Consider the following 26,087-nt stretch of genomic DNA (forward strand, 5'->3'; position numbering starts at 1 on the left):
CGTGGATTCCTTTTCTTTCACCTAAAAGGAATTAGAGGAATGTGCAGTAGTTTCCAGTTTCAGAAAGGCAGAGGTTTTCCAGCTCCTCTCAGACATCCCCAGGCTCTGCCTTGACAAAGACTACTTGGCAGAATGGAGAAGACTCCTGAGCTTGCCAGCTCATACCGAACTGATGCAGCCTGGAGGGAGCTGCTTTCCTGTCCTGGATGTCTTTCCAAAGTGGAGCTGGATGACATTTGCCTTTGGATAATGGGCTGGGCTTGGTGAGTGCTTTTGGTAGCCCCGTTTCAATTTTTCTGGTCTGCTGCTGTCAGAAGGAGAAGGGCTGTTTGCAGCATAGTCAGGAAAGGGGATGTTAGGTTTCCTGGCTGGAAAAACATCATCGCCAACACCATCACCAAAAAGCGCAGGAGAAGCAGCAGCTCAGGGATGGAGCTATTAAAATGTTGAGGCTTGGAGAGGGACTTGCCTCTGTGGAGAAAAACATCCCGAGCATTTTTATTCCCGTCTTGGGACTGCTGTTTCTGGAGCACTTCAGAGTTGGCTCCAAGGGCCCATTGCGGGGTGCAAGGTTTTCAAAAAGATTAACGTGCCCCAATGTAATAAAGCAATTGGATGATCTGACGGTCACCAGGCAGCCTATCCATACAGACTGAATGGAAAATAACCTTGCCTTCAGCCAGTCTCAGGGGTCAGACACTTCAGTACGCTTTGTATTTCCATCGGGTGCTGTTAGAGACTTAGGCACCTGCCCGCTGCTCCATGGGAGGTGCACGGGGTGGTTTAGCAAGGCTGGTGGGGGAAAATGAATTGAGTTGGGTTGGTATGAAAGGGGAACCAGTGTAACCCCGTTCACTGCACACTCAAGGGGCTACCTACCCCATGCTTGCACTAAAGTCTGGTTTTTAAGCTGCGATATGTACAAAGGCTTTCTCCTGGGCCAGCTGAGTCCTGCATTAGGCTCTTAAGTTCCCTTCCTTAGGCTGTACTTGGTCTTCAGAGGTAATCAGTGCTGGATCTTGATGCTTCAAAGCAGTAATTTGAAAAAGTCACCTGAACTTCCAATTCACCTGTCCAAGTTGACTTTCAGTCTGTTCTTGGTAGACCCTAACCATGAAAACCAAACAAAACTGTTGTTTCAGAATAGAGATTAGATGTGTTGAGCGCTACAGCTCATTTAATATAGGCTTTTTTTTTTTCTTTTGCTTCATAAGACTTCCTATTTCCTGGGTTTCTATTAATAGATAATCAGATCTTATCCTCCCGATTGTACCATTTTTCATTTGTGGTCACTATTTCAGCAATATAACTTTCATTAGGTGTAGAGTGCAGCTTTGGCTATAAGGTTGATATAAGCAGAATCTGGACCTGAATTTCTGGGGGCCGGGGGGGAAAAAGGCTTTTAGGACTGTGGCATCTTCCTCAGCTGGTCAATCACTGCAGGTAGGTGCAGTAACTGAGAGTGAGAGTCATTTACGTCCACGTTTCACAGAGGGGAAAGCAGGAGTGAGATTGTGGTGATATTATCCAGAAAGCTCAAAGTACAAGGATGAGGTTTCTGTAGATACTGCTGGGGTGTTTATCCATTTCAGGACCTTTGTGAAGAGTTCATTTTTGTTTCCTTGTGCAGAAACAATCAACAAATTGCCTTCCTTTACATGTGCACTGCACTATAGTCAAATTTTAGATAACAGACAGGTAGTACGAACTTTCCACAGGGGAAAGAGACTTAGGAAGGATATCACCCCTATCTTATTTTCTTTGGGCATACTTTCTGTGTCTTGTTCTGAACACTGATAACAGTCCAGAACCCACTTTGCCTGGATCTGCTACAGTGTACATCCTGGGGGTTTCCTAGCCCTCTGTGCAATGAAGACAAAATCTACCAACTTGGGCATGATAAAGATGGGCCAGAGGCATCCTTGGCCATCCCAGCTGAGGGCTTGTCCCTTTTTGGGTGTCCTGGGTAAGATTCCCAATATTTCTGATCCTATCTCTTGCAGTTTTTCTTTCTCTGTATTTTGACTCCTGTTTCCAGAAGAGGCCAGCAGCAGAATGACCTGCAATCACACTTAAGCCACATAAAAGTCTGTATGTCACTGTTACCACAGAAAGAAATCCCCACGTTTTGTTTCATACAAGAGAGTCTCATGCGTTTCTGCACGTGCTGGAAGAAACTCCATCCTCAAACCATCATCAGAGAAGGCATGTGAAGGGTCTGACACAACCTAAGGTCTTGCTGGTACTTTAGGACCCAAGTCCATCTAGATACAGATGAAAGCAACAGACTTGGTTAGCAGGCAGGTCACAGAAATCTGGGACAGAATATCTCTGTCTTAAGGCATCCAAACTTCGTCAGATAACAAGCAGTTCTGCTGCAGGAGGTATTTGGATCTGTCCAACCAGGATAGCCTGCTCAGGACTGGAGGGTTATTTTCTTGGAAATGGATGAATGACACAAAAGCTGTATGTCTTGCCTTTTCGTTACTGATTCAGTTAGAGACCTCTGTATGCTTCCTGAAAACTTTGCCTCACCATCCTCCTCCTATTTCTTTTTCTTTTAAAGCCATGGAAACAAAGAGGTCTTTTCCTGCTGGGGGATCCGTCTGGCGGTGGACTGGTTCCGAGAGAGGGGGCACACCTACATCAAGGTTTTTGTCCCGCTCTGGAGAAAGGAGCCCCCTCGACAAGACAGTCCCATTGCAGGTAGGCCACCATCCCGGGCATAATTTGGCAACCACTAGGTGCAGTTTGGAGGGAGAGGTGTGAAGAATCCAGCATGGTTTTGCCCCATAAATACACAGTGCAAACAGTGTCTAAGGTCTCCATCACTTAAATGAGTCACTAATTTATTGCCACATGCTCTTGGCTAGCAAGTAAAACTGCAAACTGGGCTTTATTACAGTGCTTAGAAGCCTTCTGCTTCGAAAGCACCAGTTTCTGCCAGCTGAGTTAAAGAATAATGAATTAGTTAGCTCACAACAAGACTGCAGAACTTGTACGCCAGCCAGTAAACAGCGAGATTGTTTCTGAGTAGATATGTTTCACGCGTTATCCAGAAGTGTCAATGTCCAAAGCGTTCAGTATTGCACAACTGCTCTCAGTCTATCAGCTAGCCTGTTACCCTGATACAGGGGCTGCACGGGTTCCTCTCCCAGGAGAAGAAAGTGCGTCGGCTGAGGTCTGCGGTGGAGATATAGACTGTATAGAAATAGATTGGCAAGATGTGTGCCTGCAGCTTGATGTCTACAGCTGAGAAGGCTAGCAATCCATCTCCCTGCGAGGCAGGCATGGCAAGAAGTCAGTGTCCTCCGTGGCAGAGAAATTAATTTATTGATTTTATCAGGCACATCTTATCTCCCAGTGATACTCATACCAGGGCAGGTTATGAGCTTTCCAGCATCTACTGGGGTAAAAAGGGAACTACAGGGGTTCACCATCTTTTAATGGTGAAGACATAGAAGTCAAGAAAAGGCACCTCAAATTTTATGAGTAGGTGCTTCTATAAAATACTTAATTTTGTAAGCTGCCAAACTACCACTAGGTACCACTGCACCTGAAAATCACACCACTTTAAGTTGCCTGAAGTGCTGAAACATTTCTAAATTCCTGTAGGTTTCTAGCATGACTGATATCGGGTCACCATTAATTGATTTATTTATTTTTTAATTAATTTTTCCCCCCCTTCTCTTTCTGCCAACCACTCCACCAGATCAGCACATTCTCGAAGAGCTTGAGAAGCAATCGATCCTTGTGTATACCCCATCTCGGAAGGTGAAAGGCAAGAGGGTGGTTTGCTACGATGATCGCTACATCGTGAAAGTTGCTTATGAGAAAGACGGAGTCATTGTCTCCAATGACCATTATCGGGATCTCCAGAATGAAAACCCTGAGTGGAAGTGGTTTATCGAGCAGCGGCTGCTCATGTACTCGTTTGTCAGTAACAGGTAAGGGAACATTGCTGTTTGTTGTTGAGCAATCTGTAATTTAAACATTATGGGCCAAGACATCGCTGCACCTCTGGCTAGCACTGGTGTATGTGAACCCTGTTCAGAAAGGAATTTACCGCAACTTTTCATATCTCATTTCTTCAGTTCCTGCTTCCTCGGCTTTGGTCGTAAAAGCCCATGTCATTCCTCAGTGAACTTCTCTAAATGGCAATATTAGTGACCAGCTTTGCTGCTTGCCAGTCCAAATTGGGATGTTCACCCAACACCTAGAATGTGTTCTGTCCTACTTCATAGCAGTGTAACTGAATTAAATCAGAGAGGGGAGGCTGGCTAAGTGTTTTTAATTCCCCTACAGGGCAGGAAAGCACTTCTTCCTGTGATTTTACGATCATAACTTTCTAATAGAAGAGAGAGGACAAACTGATCTCTGGCCCCTTGAGTATCCCCACTGGAGAAAGTCTTGGTTGACACACTTGTGCTGTGTTCATGAAGACTGAGCTGTGTGCTCTTTGGTTTGCACAGCAAGATCTTTATACACAGTTTTGGGAGTTTCTTAAATAAAACAGTGGCCTGAAGGTGGAGGTTTCAGTCCCATCCTGTGGATAAACAATCTCCTTGCCTCCCCCTTACTTCCGACCCGCTTTGTGCAGTGGGAAATGTGGTGGGGTGAAGGTTCATTCTGATCAGAGATATATTAATTAGTTTTCTCCCTGAAGCATTGCATTCAGGTGCTGACATAGATGAGTAAACAGTTCATCTGAGCATTTTGCAGGCCTTGTAGCATGAAGCCTTTCCTGAACCCTTGAAAAGGCTGGGCTTGTTCATTGCAGCAGATGTGTACAATGAACTGTAGCTTTGAATTAAGGAGTGGCTTCAGACCCCATTCTCCTTTAAAAAAAAAAAAAAGTAAAAAAAAAAGTAAAAAAAAAAGTAAAAAAAAAAAAGTGAATTTGGTGTGGAAGGGAGCTGATGGGTGGAGAGACTACAGAGACATTTGCTGCCGCTTTGGGGGAAAAAGGAAGTGATACAGTGACATCCTGGGGCTGCTGCCAGGCCAGGGCTGTGCCAAGCCTCAGCGTCTTTCCAGTTGTTTGAAGTTATTAGGAAATGAGAAGAGCAGCTAATGTGAAGGTGAGGCACTGTTGGCTTGGCAAACGAGGGATAATGCAGCTCCTGAAAGCCAGGCTGTGAAAGCATCACAAGCCTGTCCTGCCCCGAGCTTGCGCAGCAAGCTGTGGCAGCACTCAAGGTACTTCTGTTATTCCTGTGACTTCTCCTTTTCAGGTTTATGCCTCCTGATGACCCCCTAGGCCGGCACGGACCCACCCTTAATAATTTCCTCAGCAAAAAGCCAGCGCTTCCCGAACCAACGTGGCAACCTTGCCCCTATGGTGGGTTCCTTTACGCCCCTCCAGGGCCTTGCTTCCTCACTGTGGGGGACACATGCACTCCCTACTTCACCCTCAGTGTGGTAGAAGATGGGGATGAGGCTGCTCAAGTGTGTGGTGCTCCCACTGCGAAACAGCTCTCCTGAAATTTGGAGGTAGATCTCTGCACCATTTTTCAAAGCCACCCTCTGTAGCAGTAGGTTTCCCAGCCCCTCGAGTGCAGCAACCAGAACATACACGAACTTCAGACACTACCAAAATAGAGTTAAGTCTTTACGCAGAAACTTCCTTCCGCTGCTGCACCCTGCTATTTCGGTCAGCAACATGTAAATCTGGGGGTCAAAAGTGTTATGTGGGAAAGTGGCACTTCCCCTCTGTGCTGCTGGAGCTCACCCCAGCCTTGTGGCCACACAGTGCTGGGGAGAAGTCTTGGGTACACGAATTGATGCTGGCACTGATAACAGTCTCCTGTTGAACTATATTTTTTTGATTCTTTCAGGTAAAAAATGCACCTATGGCAATAAATGCAAGTTCTATCACCCAGAGAGGCCACATCAAGCTCAGCTGTCGGTCGCTGATGAGCTCAGAGCCAAAATAAAGGCACCCGTAAGCCTGGGGAAGGAGGAGGAGCCATGCAACCACTCTCCATGCCGGACTGGCCGAGATCCCGTGCCTCCTGACGCTGGCACAGAAACGCTGCAGGGAGCTGGCAGCGGTGTGGGGCCCTCCTGCTACACGGCCTGGTCCCCAGGCAGCTACTGCCCACGGCTGGCTGACGCCTGGGCCCTCGGCCCTGACCCTGCCCTGGAGCAGGACCAGAGGCTGCCAGACACCCTGAGGGACGGAGCCCTCGTGGAGGAGATGTCGGCGCTCTCCATCAGCGACAAGGTGTTATGTGGAGCCAGGCCAGCCCGCGCCCCCCGGGACCGAGAGGTGGCCGACAGCCCCCGGGGCTGCTGTAGCCTCAGGCACGGCCCCTTCCTGCTCCACCACCACCACCCCTCGGACTGCGCCTGGAGGCACGCGGAGCGCTGCTGGCCCCAGGAGCGCCCACAGGGGCCCAGGAGCCGCTGCCTCCCCACCGCGCCTCAGCACGGCCCAGCCCTACAAGCACAGCAGCAGCAGCACCTCCTGCCGCCCTCCACCGTGCCTCCGGCTGGGCCGCTGCAGGGGTACGGCGAGCAGCCGGCACTGCCCCGCCGCTGCTTCCCCAGCCAGCCCCTGCTGCTGGACACCAGCAGCGGGCTCGACTTCTTCCAGAAAGCCTACGCTTACCCCGATGCTGCTTACTGCAGTTACTGGCCGCCCCCTGCTGCAAGACCTCCTTGTGCCCAGCGGGCGAGCGTCCACAGGGAGCTGTGCGCCATGTTCTCCTGCGCTGAGGTGAACCGAGTCATGGCCTTGTACCCAGATATCAAGGACATCGCTAGTTTGACTTTACTCATTCAAAGACACAGGAACTTGTGAAAACTCCAGGGTAAGCTTCCCGGCAAATGAAGAGCTGCTGTTCTGAGGGTTATCTGAGTGTTATTAAAGGGCTTTGTGAGCAGGGTTAGGGCTGTTCAAGTAGCATGCATCTAAGCCTCAACCAGCTATGGTGCACGGGGTATCGAGTCAAGGCAACCGTTGTGGTTCACAGCAGTGGGGACCTCAGTCACCTTGCTTGGAAGTGAATAGGAGGGCTTGGGTGAACTAGCTGAGCTGTCAGCACATGAACCTCCCTGTGGCCTGTTTTTTAGGCTGAGGTAGCTCATTGTTAATGCCTTGAAACACTAGACGTGTTTTCAAAGTCTTAATGTCCTGGTCAACTACCCTGAAAGAGACATTCTCCATGGGTCTCGTTAAAGGGCTCCTCACAGACCTATCATGACTAGCAGAAAAAGTAATTTGGCATATTTCCCCTAACATGTGGCTGTGCTCTCTGCTACAAGGCGTCTTCAGGTCCATGTCAGTGCCTGATGGCTTTTATCACTAAAGCAACCCTGTCCTACAGGCGCAGCCCTGCATCTGTGAGCTTTAAAAGAAGCAGCTAGTGTTTACGAACCAATGCTGTGAACCCATAAGATTACTGGTAGAAGTTGTGGAGAGACTCCAAGCTCTTGGAAACAGCTGCAGGTATATTTCTCAGGGCTCACGCACAACATAAATCAAGTCAGGGAAGTCATTGTTAATATAAGTCCTGCTGTGGACTGAAGGCTCTGGACTGTTTCTTCTTATTTGAGTTAACACAGACAATAGCAAGGAGGAAAAAAAAACCTAACAACTTTAAAGGGCCTCTGTTCTAGTGAACAAGAAAACTGTTGTTGAATTAACCCTTAATTACCAAATGTGGTCCCATAATGCCATTATATAGATGATTTATGATTACAAACATTTAAACTGTGTTCTGCTGGGACGTTCGATTTTCAGTAAGCTGTAAAGCTGCTGATCTCTGCATTACTCCACTGACTTCTTTAGGGTATAATTCAAATGTTAAGGTTGATCCTGAAAGTTTTTGGCATTTTACCAAAGTTTGAGTATGTCAGTATGACATGTTTTAGAAATTATTTAGCACATTATAAAATGATCACCTAGAACAGTTCACTCTGAATATGTCTGTTTGTATGCCTTTTTTCGAAAATTTTTTTATTCCATTCCTTTTAGCACTGATGGATAATTAGGTCTAATACTCAGGTGGGATTTACAAAATCTCTGCACTCTATGTGGCCCTGCACTCTAGGTTAGGTTCTTCTCAGAAGTACAGTCAGGCCAGAATTAAACAGATCTTGCTGAATTCTCTTGTTTTTGAAAAGGTGACCAAGGAGAAGTAATTTATCCTTAGTATCACTATCAACTATCAAATGATTCATCTTGAATGTGGTGCTACTTTAACCTGTTTCCTTCTGGAAACCACCAGCACCTTTTTATTTTTTTATTTGTTAAAAGACTGATCAGCAAATTAGTACAGAAATAAGCAAACTGTATCAGCTGAATTGCTTGTGGTCACATGGTGGTTGACTCTGTCAAGAAATAATTATAGCTTTTTCCTCATGTTATTTTCCACTAGTTATAGTCATTATAATTGTGATTTTTTAAAATAAGTTGCCTCATTCAGATAAACAAGTTTTGGATCATCAGAACAGCTTATAAGTTATCCACTGGAAAATGCACACAGATTAGAACTGATGTTAAACCAAAACTATGGAAAAAGTGTCCTGTGAACTGCTTTGGAAAGTACTTAATTTCTACAGCCATTGTTAGTTGCCATAAAATATGCACACACTGCTTTTAACACATCAAAGTGACCAGACAGGCTCACTGGATTGCCTCACGACCTGTACCAGAGCTTTCCAAGCTACCTGCTTGCACATCGGCACACTCAAAAAGTGCCATGCAGAGTGGAAAAATGCCTTCCAAATGCTCAAACAGCAAGTTCCAAATGCCAACATTCAGAAAATACACACACGACACGTATGGTTATAGCCTGCTGCAGTGCCAACATGTTTTTATGTCTGGAATGTAGGTAGGTTACCTATTTCAATACAGAAAGCATTTAAAACATAGAAAAAATGGCATGGTGCCTTTATATAGTGCCCTTGGCTTGCTGGCAACACGTGTGTAAGCTTTTCTCGTTTTCCTTCAAGAATGCACTGGAATTTGGTGCTTGTTCAGAACCTCTCTCTTAGGTTTAATAATTTATTTTGCGTTCATTTCTGCTATAGTTACTAAGAAATCTTTCAGTAAAATACTTAGAATGTGCATTCTACTGAGAAAGCGTCTGAGAAAATAAATCAGACTTTGGTGCTAAACAGAACTTGATTTCTCTTGGCTCATCCACTTAGAGGGATTTTTCTCATGAAGTTTGTGTTTCAAGGGCAGAGCAGCAGCAGCGTTATGTCATTGAGTGCTGCAGAGGAACTCTGCCCTTGGCGAAAAGCCCACGGCAAGCAAAAACCGTTTTGTTATTTTGCCACTGAGCAAGCATGTGGGACTCAGGACCTTCTGCTGCAGTTTTTTACACTCTCCAAGACAGTAGGATTGCTTTCTGGCTTGAGAGGTAAGGGAAGAAATTGCTAACAGAAAGGAATAGGTACCTCTTGTGCAGACACGATAGACGGCTGTTGCCATTTGGTGTCTCTGCTGAGATGCATTTGAGTCCAGCTCTTGCTGCCAAGTTGAAAATGAATCCATAAATCCCAACAGCCTGAGAGTCTCAGAAAGCCCTTGATGTTCTTTGCTCTTTGGTCATCAAGACTCTTTTAGAAGATTGAAGCAGTGGGAGCAATCCTCCAGGAGCCTGGCTGCTTTCCTAAGGGAGATTTGCAAAGTTGCCAAATTTATTTTAAGACTTAAAAAACAAAACAACAACAACAAAAATCATAGAAGAAGAGCCTCTTCCCTTCTCCAAGCTCACTCTTTCCCCAAAAGCTAGGAAGCCAAAGACACCCCAGTGTGTGAGTGGCTGGGGAAGCTGGAAACGGGTATTTCACTGCAGGGTTGTGGGCATTTCCCTGGCGTGAAAAGGGCACCAGGCACAGCCCGGCACAGCCCTGCCCAGCACTGCTGCTGGAGCCCGCTGCTCCTCCCTCGGCTTCCCTAGGGCAAATGCTTCTCCACGAGCCTGCAACCAGTCTGGTAAGTCTAGATGCCGCAACAGTTCACACCATAGGAAAGGCTATGAAGTAGGTGATCTTGCTCTGTATTCAACACTTGGTGTACTTGCCAGTTATTCAGAGTTTTGTTACTATTTTAACTCCCTATGAAAACTGGCACAACTTATGAGCAAGTATTTAAACTGATCACAAATATTTAAGCAGGACAGGAGTCGTAGCCTCTCTCCTGCTTAAAAATGTTGGATTGCTAGGAAGGAAGGAGAAGGTAAGTACCTCAGGAAGTGCGACAGACCACCTCTGCAAGATATAAAAATATAACCAAAGAGTTATATTTTTATATAAGGTTATATAAGCCTTTAACAAGCAGACGCCTCCCTTGGCCAAAGGTACTTTACGTTCTTTATCTCCGAGATAACAATTTAGATAGTTTTTTCTTCCACCTTTTGCACGGACTTTCCCCAAGCCAGGAGCCGGCCTGCCTCTGCTTCAGTCCCACGGCGCTGGTGGGACGGGCAGGCCTCGCGCAGGCCTCGCGCCCTGGAGCAGGGTGGCACGACCTGGCAGTGCCTTTTGTCACCAGCCTCAGTACAGTGTTCTGACCTGCTGCCGACCTTTAACGGGGTTTGTGGCATTTTTGTCCCGTCTCCGCTCTGGACTGCCATCGCCACCTCAACAAGGTGAGGCCCTGCAGCAGGCCGGGGGCACCGGCACCACACGAGGTCAGGCAGCGCCACCCTGCCCCTGAGCCATCGTGCCCTTCACTGGGCAGGGCCCAAATCACAAAAGTTTTTTTGAACCTGGCACGAACATCTTTGGCTTGGCAGAGTCCTGACGTCCTCAAGCTGTTTTCCCACCCTGCCTTATAGCAGTCCTCCCAACAAACACTCTGTGCGTGGAGACAGAGGCTGTGTTACACCCGCGTTTGCTTGTGCTGACTTCATACAGCTTTCTCTAAGGACCTAATGGGTTGCTAGCAGAACCTAGCAATCATATACTCTTAACTACATTAAATCCTAAAACTCATCTATCCTTCCACTGCCACCAAAACAGTGTGTTTGAGGGAGTTACTAACAGTACTGATTTCATACAGAAGACAAATGTGTTTTACAGCACTACGTGGCAGAATAAAACCATAAACTAGAAGCTGACAGCAAAGCATGGATGGCATAAAAACAGTCAATCCGGATAAATGGAAATAAATTTTCACGTAGAAGACCAAAGAGGTGTTAAATAAAATTATAGCAATGTCAAGCTGGTAGAAACAAGCACTGTATATTACACAGGGTATGATTTACCTCCAGAAGATACTGCTCTGCGAAGTAAGCCTCAAAAGGGTGGCTGACATCCATCGGCATACTTGCAGCACTCAGCAAAGTGGGCCCAGCTCTCTCCTGTGATCAACACCTTGCTGAATTTATCCACGCTGCAGACACTGCAAACAACTGAGGAGACCACTAAGTACAGAGTGGTACCAGCTACAGTAGCTGCTGACAATGAGAGTGAGCTGCAATGCTGACTGTGGAAAAAAGACAAGGATACCATTAGTACCCAGCAATTTAGTTTCCAGATTAATGGAATAATGCTGTCCTCCTACTGTCATCCAAGGAGCTGCAGGCAGACAAGAGCAGCCTAGGAGGACTGAAGGCCAACCAACATTTGCTAAATAGGCTAGCAAGAGAAATGCAGAGGAATGAGAAGGCTTTTACCACTTTAAGTTGTAAGTGGCAAAATGTACTTCATAACTAGTACCACATTCTGCAGCTTCATGGAACCCAAATACATAAATGCCATGAGAAGCTGGGCAAAAGCTGTGGTCCATCTGACCATTGCTCCAAAAGCAGCGCTGAAGAAATTTTTAGCAGGGAAGCAAACTTGAATGTGATTTGTTATTGCCAAAAAATACACAGCCATTGGCAGACAATTATAAATGGTACTCAAAACTATCATCAGAATGAGAAATACTAAGTTCTCCCCACAGGAGGTCCTGTTAGGAAGAGACTGAAGGGAATACAGAAGCTTGTAAAAATGTTATTTCCAGCAGGGAAACATTCTCGGATAAGAACTTCAGCATCTGAATATCCTTTTGCTCGTAATGACTAGCTCTGTAATATATGACATGGTGGATTTGGAGCCCTGTCTTCATTTAAAAGAGCATATGGAAGATCTTTAACCCTTTAGAGCATCTTTTTAAAGTTACAAAGAACATATTTAAGACTCGTAGAGGAGGAAGAAAAGATGCAGATATCTGTCTGAAGTGAAAATAACAAGAGTATGGAAAAAGGGGCAGAGAAACAAAGGTCTATATAAGTTTAAGAAAAAGAAGGAAATAATAGTCTGCAGTGATTATTTCTGTTCGTCTTCCATGCTATTGCAAACACAACTGGGGATGATATCTGGGAGATACTGCTTTAGGGCAGCATCTGCACTTAGATGTTCTGATGTTTTTATTTGTCCTGTGGAGCTTAAGCAGTGCTGTTTAAAGAAAAAGTACAAACAGAAGGGGGAAGCATCTGAGAAACGTCTAGCAACTAACATCTGAAACGTGTATACCAATCATCCCGCAGTAAGAAATATTTATAAAAATGTGATGGCCAGCTCCACCACAAGGTGTCAATGTGGTAGCACTAGAAACAGAGGAGTCGGTGCTCAGGGCTGACTTCCACAAGCTAGCACCTAAGTCCTGGCAGCAGCCCCATTCTTTACGGGCAAGAAGATTGCTAGCCCCAAAGGGGCACGATGCAGTCCGATTACCAACACTGTTGCTCTCAGCTCCAGGCGAGCATTAGAAATCACAGAAGGATCGCCGTGGGGATCCAACACATAGTTGGGTCAGGAGATGGCTCCTCCAAGCAGACCCCATGCTGCATCTTAACTTTACTGAGTGTTTTTTTTTTTTTTTTTTTGTTTAAGCAGCCCTAAAACCGCATGCAGCAGCTCAGCCTTTGGAGCTGCTGCACCACCTCAGACCGCAGAGTGGGGAAACCCAAACGTGGGGTCATCCAGATAAAGGGTTTTGGGAACAGGGCAGGGTACACAACCCGCCCTTTGCTTCCCCTTTTACTCTCCCCTCACCTGTGGCTCCAGTCGCCGCTGTGCTGGCATCCGCCAGGCGTGTTTGTCTTGGCGGACGCCCAGGCGCCCCTGCCAGGCTTCCCTCTTCGGGCAGCAGAGCTGGAAAAGTCACGCCGGGTTAAGTTTAGAGTTCCAGGTTGGCACATTCTTAACACAAGCCAAAAATAAGTGTGAATGGGGATCAATTCTATGAATTTGCTGAGCTGCCAATTGTATTTTAAAGCTGAAATTTGAGACTAGGTTTGCCAATTGGGTAAGTATCACTGCCAGCCCTTAGACAGAAGTTAATTAGGGAAACACTTTCTATTTGAGTCCAGAGGGCACTGCCTTACAAACTGTACCTCTACATTCTTTCTAGGTATACTTTGGATGTTATCAGTCTGGTTGAGCACAGGGGATTTTAACTAATTAAGTTTATCATCTTGCATAGACGTGAATCAAGAGTTAAACAGGGATTTCACAAGTATTCCAGGCATGCAACTGTAAGGCCCCATTGAAGAAAAAAAAAAAGCTTTTTCCAAAGCAATTCCAAGTGCCACCGCTTTCTATTGCATTCCTTTTACACGTTTGGCCCTTGCATTTGGGGAGCAGGTTCACACAGCTCCTCCACGCCTGCCCGAAGCTGCCGGCCGCAGGCCGCCCCCTATGCCTCTCGCGCACGTCTGTCGAACGGGGAACTCTTATGCTTCGGTATTTTTAGTAAACTTCCTCTTGAGAGATCGCCGCAGGGCAAGCAGAAACCGCAAGAGGAATTCAAAAACAATGCCTCAATTATAACTGATTTCTTAAAAAAATTGGTTGAGGAACCACTCGGCTATACAGGGTATGAAATCCCACGCCACACAGATCCACCAGGGAGCTCCCATAGCAAGTCTTTCGGAGTACTCAGGTGACGTTTGGATGTCTACATGCTCTGCACAAAGTCAAGCTGCATCGCACTGACGCAGACCCCAAGGGACGCCCAGCCCAGGCTGCACAGGGCCTTAGCTTCAACACCCCAAGGTTGCTGCAGCTGCCTGGTCTGGAAGCGCTGCTCTCCAGCAAGCAATGTCCAAAGTGGGTCATCCGCACGGGAGGCAGCACGCCAACCACAGCCATGGTCCCTGCAGGCTGGCCCTGAATGCAGGGATGGAGCTACTTCTGTAGCTAAGTGCGATGCAGCAGGGCTCGAGGGCAGGGAATGCCCCAGGAAACTAGCTCCTTTCAACATGAGCGATCACACAGGAGTTGCTGACAGATGACTGACAACGGCCAAAACAAGCCTCTGAGCAAGCAGATTAATGCCACCTACCTCAGGCTTTTATCCACAACTTCTTCCCTGGGGTGTTTTACTCCTTGGCCTTTTGTAGGTATGCAGAGAAATGCTTTTGCTCTCTAAAAAAAGAGAAGAAAAAAAAAGAATTAGGCTATGGAAGTAACAGCAGAATCCAACCGTGTTGTAAAATGAACTATGTCACCTTTCTGAGATCTGGCTGAAGACACACAATTAAAATTCAGAAAATAATATATATGTATATATGTTTTAAATAAAATAAGATAAAAGTCATTTGTATAATTTATAAATTTTTATTTTATATATGTTTGTATATATACATACATATACATATAAAATTCAACACTTGCTAACACCTTCCTTTTGGTCTGAGAATTAAAAGCCCTTCTGCACTAGTTAGAAAGCAGCAGCTGTGACCAAACTATAGAGAATCACTAATCTCAGCATTGCCTGTCACCCCTAGAGAGGGTGTGCCATTCCGATGCCAAAACACAGGATTAATAGCTCCGCAGAGAACAGAAGTATCACGAAGCACAACTCTGCAAGCTAGTAATGAGGACACTTCCAGCTGGGGTGATGGAATCCCTGCTCCAAAGCATTACTAATGCATTTTGTCTTAAAGCCTTATGAGTTTCACATGTGAAATTGAGAGATATTTAATAAGTTGAAATCATCGCATAGCAGCCTACCACCTACCGAGGCAGTTTGAGAACTAACAAAAATGTTTTCAATAAAAAGAAAAAAAGCACGGTCTCCCTGGGATGACAGACAGATGTTCAAGAGCAATCTGGATCCTGGTTCAAGTTTTAGCTAGAGCACTGAACGCGATTAGTGATCAACAGGTTCAATCCTGATAGCAGGATGCAGGTATTGGTCCAGGAAGAGAACAGGATGAAAAGGCAGGAGATTATCAAATAAATAAAAGACAGTGAACAACAACATGAAGTAATAAATCAGGAGGAGGATACGCGTTTCATTGAAACTGATGCAAGATGTACTTTTGCACGTTACTTACCTTACATCCGCATTGAACACAGCTGGGATCTCAAGGTGGGAAGGAGGTAACAGCACTGCGTCACCTGCGAGCACGTCACACGGCACAGCTATGCCTGGCAGCTATCTTGGCTGCAATTAGAAATCAAGTGAACGCACAGCTCCACTTCTTGAAAACCTTAACGTTCAGGAACACGGATGACCCCCTTAAAGATCTGATGAACATAAAAGACATCGGAAGAGGTATCTGCCTCCAAGTGCTTCCCTGGTCTCAGGGGAATGGCTTCAGAAAGACTGCACAATGAGGAAGGGAATCCTGCAGCCGCAGAACGGTCAGACGGGGAGCTGGGGCAGATAACCCGGGTAGCTCCCCCCAGAGCACCCTGCAGGTTTGCAGCACAGCACGGACCTGCATCCAGCCTTCAGGTTCTAGCCTCGTTCCCTGAGGATGGCACCCAACAGCCGCCTTTCGGCAGGAATTGCAATTCGTAGAAATGGGCTACCAACAAATGACTCCTGCAGACAGAAGAGGTATCACATGACAATCGCTTCATAGTTGTGCCAGGTGCCTGTCAGAAGATAGTATTTTCTTCACTCAGGTCTTATATAAAGTTGACTTCTGATCCCGAAGGAGAGGGAAGGAAAAATCTCACGAGAGAAGGCAAGATGCTGCATCACTTTAGCCCTGGTCTTCACTGTGGATACTGGGTAACTGCAGCAAAACACAGTGACCTTGTCTTGTGGGGCTGTTCAAGTCTCTCACTGAAGTGGGGAGAAAGGGAAGCTGAAAAGATGAGAGGCAAAGATAGGGACAGTGAAGAATGAGGGCATAGGGGGCAGCAAAGCCTCGGATTCACATTTTGCACACTGCTCAGGGCAAAGTCATCAAGTCACCAGAGGGGTATCTTCTAGAAAGGGGACCTGTGACTCAATAATACGGCTGAGATAAATGCTTGGCCTCAGGCTGCTGTGGTGGAACTGGCACCTGAGGGATCTTTACAATTTTTGTTTTGTATCTTCTGTGCCCCTTTGACTATTTCTCCAAGTTTTGACTCTTTCTTTAGCCAGCAGCAAACACAGCCCCTGCATCATAAGGACTAGGAGAAAACAATGTTTTTAGGATGTCTTTGCAGGTTATTGTAGTGGGTTTCTGTGGCAAGGTTTTGGTAGCAGGGGGCTGCAGGGGTGGCCTCTGTGAGAAGAATCCAGAAGCTGCCCCATGTTAGGTAAGGGCCAGCTCCATCCAGCTCCAAAGGGATCCACTGCAGCCCAGAGCCAAACCAATAAATGATATTGTTTGTGCCTCTCTGAGAGCAGATTTAAGAGAGGGCAATAAACTGCGCAACAGCAGCTTAGAGAGAGGAGTGAGAACATGAGAAAACCAGCCCCGCAGGCACCAAGGTCAGGGCAGCAGGAGGGCAGGAGGTGCTCCAGGCACACAGCAGCAGTTCCCCTGCGGCCTGTGGAGAGGCCCCTGGAGGAGCAGGCTGTCCCCCTGCAGCCCATGGGTCCCACACGGAGCAGATCTCCACGCTGCAGCCCGTGGAGGAGCCCCCGGTGGAGCAGGTGGATGTGGCCTGGAGGAGGCTGCGGCCCATGGAGAGCCCCCGCAGGAGCAGGCCCCGGGCCGGAGCTGCAGCCCGTGGAGAGGAGCCCCCGCAGGAGCAGGGGGTCTGGGGGGAGCTGCCGCCCGTGGGGGACCCGTGCTGGAGCAGTTTGCTCCTGGGGGATGGACCCCGTGGTACGGAGCCGTGTGGGAGCAGTTCCTGAAGAGCTGCTGCCTGTGGGCAGCCCCCGCAGGCTCAGTTCGGGCAGGACGGCATCCCGTGGGAGGGACCCCACGGGGAGCAGGGGCAGGGAGGGACCGTGAGGGAGCGGCGGGGACAAAGCATCAGGGACTGACCACAGCCCCCATTCCCTTCCAGGAGCTGGGGAAGGTGAAAGGAAGTGGAAGAGGTGAAGGCTTTTTGGGTTTCTTTCCTTTGTTTCTCATTTCTCTAGCTTGTTAGTAATAGGCAGTCAGTTTTATGAATCTCTCTGCTCTGTCTTGCCCATCATGATAATTTTCATTGCATTTTCCCCCCCCCTTTTCCTTTGAGGAGGTGGTGCTTTTTCACCTCAGTAAAACCACCATGGTTATACATGAGACAAAGCACACAAGCCCTACAAATCCTAGAACGGTGTCAAATCTTCAGTGAAAATAAAGCTCTTGAAGCTCTAGATGCATGTTGCTGCTTCAGTTGCTGTGGAAGGTTCTTCGCCCTAGAGGTTTCTCGATTTGCTACGTCCATCCTCTCCAAGGAACAAGTCCCTTTAAGCAAACTGTTTTGGCCAAAGGCCTTGCGCAGGGCACTTCACATTTTTTCTTGACTACCCAGTAGGGCACGCAAGCTCCCGGTCAGCTCCAGCCCCAAAGTGCGCTGAGGGGGTGGGAAGGGGCACAACACAGCCCAGTTGCTTCTGCATTTTTTTTCCAAACAGCAGCTTCCCAGACTGGGTGACAGTAAGTCTCTGCTGCAATACTAGAAGAGTAAGCAAATCACTCAGGAAATGCATCTAACAAAAATAATCACACAAACCCTAAACAACAAAAGGAAAAAATGAGAAGTTGAATGTTGGAGAAGATGATAAATTAAGGAGAGTTCGTGGGTTTCTTTGTTGTTTTTAAATCTGTCCAATTACATTATACCCCAGATAGATATACCAAATATTAAAATAATGAAACCAGAGAAGTGCCACCCCAAACGCCAGAGACTTACAGAAATGCAGAGTTGCTACCATGAGTGAAGTAACGTTTGTAAACGAAGTAGTATCTTCTTCTTCCTGGTTAGAGACATTCTGTCCACACAAGCTTTTCTTACCATCTTAGATTAATATAAGCATAAAATCATTATAAAGTTACTTATTTGAAGTTTTTAGTCTGGTAATTTTCCTGATCAAGTTTTTACCCCAAACAAGCATTAAACCTCTTATCCTTTAAGACACACATTTCCTGTCACATCAGGAAAAGGGATCAATAGTCACTAATCTCCATTTAGAGCTCACTTCTAGGCTTACTACCTTAATGAGAAACCAACACATTTGTAAGTTTGCTATTGTGGGAGGATCATAAAAAGCTAATCCAGGATTACTGACGCATCAGCCTTCCTTTTGTGACCATAAAGCATGTACTTTAAGGAAGCATCCAACCTCTGAACCTGTAGGATCAGAGTACCCCATTTCGCCTGCAGGCCACTCTTCCTTACCAGCCCTACGAGGCGTTCTGGGGGCTCGCTGCCCACTAACCCGTTTTTAGGAGGATCTTGTGAACCTTTCCTTGGCACATCACCAAACATGGGGAACTTGAAACCCCAGTGTGTGATGGACACTTTACTGTCATAGCAGATGTGTAACAGGGACACCTGCACGTCTGTTTGGTAACAGTAAGGAGTTTTGTGTTAAACTGGTTTTGGGTACCTCCTACCTGGACAGGGCACAATGCTGCCTCACAAGTGGGTCTGACAAGCTGGCCATCCTTTCCTGTAAAATACACAGAAATAGAATATTCTGATGTTGCTGTTCCCTAACTTTACCATCCTCTCTTCTGCTGACCTTACTTAGCATTGTATTGTAGAAGTCCGCTAAGAAATAGAAATATTGTACATCTCTACCCGAAACATATGTGGTCATTTTGCCCAGGAGTGTTAACACATCAATCGGCTCAATCAACCACCTTGAAAACAACGAATCCTCCTAAACGACTGGCTCCATGATGTGATAAATCCATTTACTGGTACCAACAGACTTCTGAAGTATCACCACTTCAGACCAAGCACACAAAATGACTTCACAGTCTATGTTACATGTACATACATATGTATGCTATGTGCACTATATTCCCTGATTATTATTTACAGCCTTTTCAACTCTGAGGTTCTGGACTTACGCTTTCCACATCCGAGTTTGTGCTTTGCAGCAGGGTGCAAACACCACATATGTTTTCACATACGAAGAACAAAGGACACAAGATTCCTTATTCCTTTTTCTCCATGTCTCCATCACCTCTTTTCTCAGCTGACTCTCGATTGTAAAAGAAAGTTGAATTTAGGCAAATCTTATCAGTCACAAGCTGAATATGGTTGCTGAGTGTCAATTAAGACAATATTAAGACAAACATATTAAAATGCTCAATATACATTTCCTCCATTTGTTACCAAATCAACTACATCAGAATTGTATTGGCACTATGCTCCTGTAAACAGTGTGGAAAAACAGCACACAGTCACAGAACATAAAACCATTAACAGAATACACATCCATAAAAAAACAGGACTAGGTTTATACAAGCATCTCAAATTGCTTATTTGTGTAGTACAGTTAGCATATGCAAATTGATACGCTACTTTTCTCCTGCAAAGTTTGCACTCACATGCAATATAGCAGTGTTTTATTATTATTTATAATGAACCTGCACACAATATGCAGTTTGAACAGAATCACACAGACCTGCAGACTGGCTGAGGTTGGCAGGAACCTCTGGAGGCCACCTGGCCCAAACCCCTGCTTAAGCAGGGACACCCAGAACAGGCTGTCCAGCACCATGTCCAGGCATCTTCTGAAGATCTCCAAGGGGAGAGACTCCACAACCTCTCTGGACAACCTGTTCCATCACTCCATCACCCACACGGTAAAGAAGTGCTTCCTGATGTTCAACGGGAACCAACCTCTTGTGCTCCAGTTTGTGCCCATTGCCCCGTCTTGGGTCTGGGCACCACAGAAAGAGCCTGACTCTGTCCTCTTGCATGCCCCCTTCAGGTGTTTACATACACTGAAGAGATCCCCCCTTGAGCCTCCTCTTCTCCAGGCTGAGCAGTCCCAGCTCTCTCAGCCTTCCTCATAGGAGAGGTGCTCCAATCCCTTCATTATCCTTGTGGCCCTCTGCTGGACCCTTTCCAGTATGCCCATATTTCAAACCCATGTATATAACTCAAACATTTTGGCTTAAAGTTCCAGGTGACTACAGGCTGATACTTGCAACTTAAGATCACAGAATGGTTGAAGTTGGATGGGACTTCTGGAGTCCATCTGGTCCAACCCCCCTGCCAAGTAGGATCACCTAGAGCACATTACACAGGATGGCATCCAGGCGGGTTTTGACTATCTCCAAAGAGGGAAATGTCACCTCTCTGGGCAGCCTGTTCCAGTGCTCTGTTGCCCCTACAGTAAAGAAATGTCTCCTCATATTCAGCCAGGACCTCCTGTGTTTCAGTTTGTGCCTGCTGACTCTTGTCCCGTCGCTGGGCGCCACTGAAAAGAATCCGTCCCCATCCTCAACACCCTCCCTTCAGGTACTTGTATACATTGATAAGATCCCCTCTCAGTCTTCTCCAAAATCAATGAAGAGAATAGAACTCTGGAAAGAATATTCAGCTAAGATTATGCCTGCAGCATTGTTATACTGGCCTGAGATTGTCATATTTTGATTCATTACTGCGCATTTGCGTACCCACTTGCACTGCTGGCAATTAAGATGTCTGAAGTCCAGCTGGAACAAACGTTTCTGTGAGTTCTACCAGCACTGCCCCTTAAGGTGGTAGCACCTGAGAAACTCTAGGTAACAAGCACATCACTGATGCAGAATTGTTTGATCACAGAAAAACAAAAAGCATTGAGAATTGTATCACAATAAAAAAGGCTGAAATTTAGTCAGATCACATTGTTCTTGATGCTCATCATCACTGCCAAATGTTTCTACAGCACTTAAGTTCATCATGGAGCCTGAAGCCCTCAAACATTTAATACTAACTCCTGTTCTCTCATTCTCCAGTAATTTTTAAGTAGTTTGCACAAAATATAGACCTCATGAGGCACATTGGACTACGTAAAATCAAAGACTGTCCCTTAAAACTAGGAACAAAAAACCTACTCAAGCATAGTCAGGGTCGGATAAAGGAATGCACTGCAATCATTATACTTTCTAGAATGAATCAAATTTAAAACTAATATTGTGTTTTCTGTTCACATTACACAGAAGGGTATTTTTTGAACAATCAATAAAAGATAAGTAAGTCAAAGCTTTACCATGCTTATCTGAAATTAGAACTAAATGTAGTAAGAGTTACCATGGCTTCACAAGAGTCACTAAAGATCCTGTTGATTAACTGTACTGCAAAATTTCTGCCATGATTTTAGCAATACTCCAATTCTGGAATATCAATTAATATATACTGAAAAGGGCAGATAATAGATTTTTATATACATAAACACATCTGTTTTTTAAATACGCCTGTTCAACATCTTTAATCAACTCTTCCTTTAATTTTTATCCGGGCTCCAATGTACATACAAAGTAGAGGAATTTGATTCAAGAAATGCAGCACTAATAACGATACTTCCCTTAAAATGGAAAATGTATTCTCCCTGGGCATCTACAATATACATTGAAGGTATGTATTTCAAGATTAAAAATAGATTCTTAAATTCACAAAAATAAAACAAATACAAACAGACAGGCACAAATATTGGTCATGCAGTTTTAAAATCATTAGGTGAGACAGATGATACCCAATCTCACAATTAATCTGAAATATCACCACACTCCTGGGCAACATAGCTCTATTGACTGGTGACTGCAGAAGAAAAATGCATTTCTAACTTGCCTAGAAAGCTAGCAACATGAACTGAAACCAGTTCCACAGAACTGACATGCACCAGCACCCCAGTTACCATTCTTAGTCTCAGTTTTGTTGCCTTCATTTTGAAGTTTGACCAAATGATGAATATTTCAGTCACGAAAAATAAACAGGAGCATCTCTAAAAGCCAAGAAGTCTACTTCCTTTCTGCTAAAGAATTTCATCTATTTGTTTTCACAATTACAGACATCCCTGCCAAAGACATTACAGAAATGTAAAATCCTAAATCAGTATCCACAATGAACTACTGATGCTCGTGAGATGAAGATTAACCTCACTGCACCCAATCTTTCATATTTACCTTCTAGGAGGAAAAGGGGAAAATTCAGCAGTGAAATCTGGTTCTACTTCAGCCTTCAAGGTTTACACCCTTAAAATCCTACCCTTGAAAAATGTAATACTGATATGTCTGTATAGTGTTATCAGTTTAAGGCAAGAGCTAATGGCATACATAACGTGAAATACAGAAAGCACACAAACCCCTGAGGGTGAAGGTAAGTCTGTGGAATAGAAGACACTGGAGATGTCATTTCTCTTGTCCCTCTATCCCAGGATCAGGTACTGAAAATGCTGCTGGATACACTCTTATACGAATGTGCTGATGGCTAGCAGAGCTAGCTGGAGTTCCAATGTAAACAGACTTTTTATTTTCCTCCCAGAAAATAAGCAGTAAGATAAGTGCAGAGAAATAATCAGTTAAGCATTTAGCAGGATGAGCAGAATTCCTTTTCACCTATTTCCCAACATGCTTTTTCCACTCACAGGTAAGATTAGAGTTTTGAGTTTTGTTCGTTTGTTTTTTAAATTACTGCCCTCCTTGCTCCAAGCATTATTTTACACATGGTGGATCAAGGCAATCCAGCTAATCAATTTATGTTAATGAATGTTTTTGGCACAGCATCGCTGTGTCTCAGGAAAGCCCATGTACCATATACCAAGTATTTGTCTAGACAGGGTCCAAGTGGGAAAGACATGTCCAGGAACACTCCACATCCACATCTATTATAATATACATTGTAACAAAATACAGCTTAAGCATATCAATCCTTAATACACAAAGTATTTCATATATTACCTTGGACAAAGTGGTTGTTCATTCTGAATTAGAAAAATATTTTAAAAGTCATATACCCTTAAAGCGTATGGATTATCCCTCCTGCCCCCATTAAAATGGACAATACATGGGAGTCAAGATACAAGATTCAACAAATCAAAGGCTTACATAAAACCTGTGGTCATAAGAAATCAGCTTGTTTTTAATACTGCTAATACTTATTGCTCTGTTGACTTTTCTGTTACTCCACAGCATGGAATAAGTAAACAAATCACAAAAACAAACATTAGAATATAATTTTTTTTTAATTTTTATAAATAACTTATCTGTTACAAAGACAGTTTACCCAGCTAAATCACAAAACCATCAACTCAAGATATCCAAATTAGGTTTTATTAATAAACAGGTAAAAACTGATTTGTCAATCTTCACATAGAACTGCAGATGAAGCTGAAAAACAAGGCCTCATTTTATAAACAAAATGCATTGAATGCAAGTGCTTTGGGTCTACTGCCTAATTACCTGGGATTGGCATTTTCTTCCCACATAAAAAAATGCAAAGCCTTCAAAACAAAGGCCTTTGTGCATTCACATAGATCACTTGTAAAATTCCTAATGACAATGTCCACTGGCAAATGTTTACAGTGGGTGACAGTCTACTTTGTCTCTTGCTACATTGTTAGCACTCCCTCCAGCCTCACTCTAAGTGCTGCTACATGATCCTGTGTGCTGTCTTTCATACACACTGCACTGTAATTCCATTTCCTTGATCTGTTACATACATTCCTGATCACGTGAGTATTTTCCTTAAAAAAATAGATCATCAACATAAAGAGATGCTTGAGGTTGCTTCAGTGTTCAAGTCTGATTTCTCTTTTCCAGCCTTTATTTCAGTTGTCCTAAATATTGCTATCCTTGTTTTCTATAAATATGAGACTTCACCACAAAGTCGGGTTTAGAAACTGGCTGCCAAAACAGGAAAGCATTTAAAGTTCTTGAACAAAGCTGTATGATGCTGCTGCTGTTGATTTTGGCACTGTGTGTACTTCCCCAACGAATCTCTCCTCAGGAGTCTGCAAGATACCCAGCAGATGAAGCAAGCTTAACTCGGATGCTGATCTGTTGGTGGGTTGAAAGTTTCTTAGTTTAAAAAGTTTCCTCATGCCAGACAAAATGCTACCTTGTGTCACCCACCGTAAAACTCAGTGTACAGAGTGAACTATATGCATAACTCTTCCAACTTTTCCTGCATTTTTACCACGCTGCATCTGCAGGTCTTCACAGATCATCAGCATTTACAAGAGCAATGTACAGAATGAGCAGAGGAAAGCTATTTTGTGCATAGTTTCTTATTAATGCTCTTATTTTAAGGCATTGCTTCTCTCAGATAAAAGCTTAAAAAAAGGGACATGATCGTGCTTAATCACTTAAAGGGAAAAAAAAGTTAACAAAAAGACTATTACACTATACATACAGAAGTACAAGAAAATAATAAAGGTGAAGAAAAGAAATCACTTAAAGCAGGCTCTAGAGCTATGTACAGTAGGAAAAGCTTTGGGGTATTTCACTGTGTATTGTACAGACAACGCATGCAGTTTTTCCTTTTCATCTTTAGATGTGATTGTACTGATTTCTGGCTTCACAGAGATGTTTTCAGGGAAGACAAGGCAAAGAGTACCACTGTTTTGTGAAATTCCTCCCTTTATCAAAGGCACTATGTGGCAGCAAACAGTTTAAATAGTTAAACCTTGTTCCTTTTAGATTTCCTCTGTGCATGTAGTGTTTCACTGAAAGCTCCGAAAACAAAAAACGCTAGCACTCTGTTCCTTTCCCCTGTCAAAATTCAGTAGTGACATCGGGGCAGAGAAGAGGATGGGCAACACCCAAGCACTGAACACGGCGTGTTACCGGGATACTGGTAATACTGCACATGGTTTAGGCAGCTGGCAACCGAGTCTTTCAGCAGATTACCTTTCAGCCGATGAGTTTCAACTGCCTGTGACACAACACTGAGGTATTACTAACTCTGTGGGCTGACATTTAACATTAGCAAAACACCATCTCGTCACACCTTCAATTTTACAAAATCCTACACATATATGCTTTTTTTGCCCCCCCAATGACTGGATAGTTCCTTGTACGTTTGCTGTGGTTTTACAAAAGATAACAGGCCTGTCGGCTCAGAAATGCCTGGGCATTTCACACTGTTCACAACGATTTAAGGCCGGGTGATTTAAAAAAGTACAGGCAGTACAACTCCACTGAGCTCCCTCATCTTCATCTGTGTCTGGAACAGTCTTTGGTGTTTTCACAATGGACCTCTGATCTGTGACATGAAAGAGATAAGATAAGCAGTTACTAACCAAGAACAGCATGGAAAGAATTTTGAGATGATTTTTCCTCAGTAACTGAGAACTATCTTGTTCCTCTGAGAGCTGCACAGTTATTACTAGTGACAGAGGCAGCTTTTTACCACCCCTTTGACTACAGCTTGATTGTAAGTCAGCCAAATGGCACAACGTGAAACTACAAAAAGCAAGTTTCCCATCCCTTCACTCTGTTTTCTTCCCTTCTGGTTTCAGCTCAGAGCTGTTGCAGGAAAATGAGATGAAATTTACAAGTTCATCAGCATAGGAAACATGCAAAAGATTTCAAAGTATGAAGTCTACAGAGAAGCCTAAATTATTTTTTATGATAGAAAATAAGTGCTTTGCAACCTTTTCATGTATTTAACATTTTAACCCCAGAGTGGATATTGAGAGTTCTTCCCCAAACCTGATAACCAGATACACTAAAGAAAAATCAAAGCCCAGCTCTGTCATGCTGTACAGCAATCCTCCCAAGCATAAAAGTGCATCTTTTTCCGTGGCACGTTAGACAACAACCTTAAGCTATTTTAGAAGAGAAAAGATTAAAAGTGAAGAGATGAAAAAGATGAAAAGTGAGAAGAGTGATTCCTGAAGTTAAGGGTTCCTTGTTTATACAACTGCAGCAAAGTCTTTTAGCCAATTATTTCAACCGGAGAACCCCTCATTAGCAATCATCCAATTGCAACTTCTGCAAGATGACAGAGAGTCTCCCTCAGGAAGTACA

The 26,087-nt window shown here is 44.7% G+C and overlaps 3 protein-coding genes across 7 annotated transcripts in view; 1 reads left to right on the forward strand and 2 right to left on the reverse strand.

Moving 5' to 3' along the window:
* ZC3H12D (zinc finger CCCH-type containing 12D) overlaps positions 1-9,865 on the forward strand; it is a 22,114-nt gene extending 12,249 nt beyond the window's left edge. For all 4 annotated transcript variants that reach the window (XM_083829981.1, XM_083829983.1, XM_083829980.1 and 1 more), the window contains 4 exons: positions 2,567-2,706; positions 3,713-3,947; positions 5,235-5,341; positions 5,838-9,865. In XM_083829981.1, coding sequence (XP_083686107.1) covers positions 2,567-2,706; positions 3,713-3,947; positions 5,235-5,341; positions 5,838-6,805 — 1,450 coding nt within the window. In that variant the 3' untranslated portion in view covers positions 6,806-9,865. The remainder of the gene's footprint in view (positions 1-2,566; positions 2,707-3,712; positions 3,948-5,234; positions 5,342-5,837) is intronic.
* LOC310896971 (uncharacterized protein) lies at positions 9,502-23,132 on the reverse strand. The gene is made up of 6 exons (XM_083829998.1): positions 19,194-23,132; positions 18,732-18,787; positions 14,294-14,376; positions 13,003-13,101; positions 11,226-11,446; positions 9,502-9,626 (listed from the first exon to the last, which is right to left on the reverse strand). Exons 1-5 carry the CDS (start codon positions 19,240-19,242, stop codon positions 11,257-11,259), a joined length of 477 nt encoding a protein of 158 aa, XP_083686124.1. The 5' UTR covers positions 19,243-23,132; the 3' UTR covers positions 9,502-9,626; positions 11,226-11,256.
* A 148-nt stretch (positions 23,133-23,280) lies between these two features.
* Positions 23,281-26,087, reverse strand: part of TAB2 (TGF-beta activated kinase 1 (MAP3K7) binding protein 2) — a 62,707-nt gene continuing 59,900 nt past the window's right edge. For both annotated transcript variants that reach the window (XM_083829978.1, XM_083829979.1), the window contains one exon: positions 23,281-25,320. In XM_083829978.1, coding sequence (XP_083686104.1) covers positions 25,175-25,320 — 146 coding nt within the window. In that variant the 3' untranslated portion in view covers positions 23,281-25,174. The remainder of the gene's footprint in view (positions 25,321-26,087) is intronic.

The sequence above is a fragment of the Anser anser genome, assembly GCF_964211835.1.
Source record: "Anser anser genome assembly, chromosome: 3".
Lineage (NCBI taxonomy): Eukaryota > Metazoa > Chordata > Aves > Anseriformes > Anatidae > Anser > Anser anser.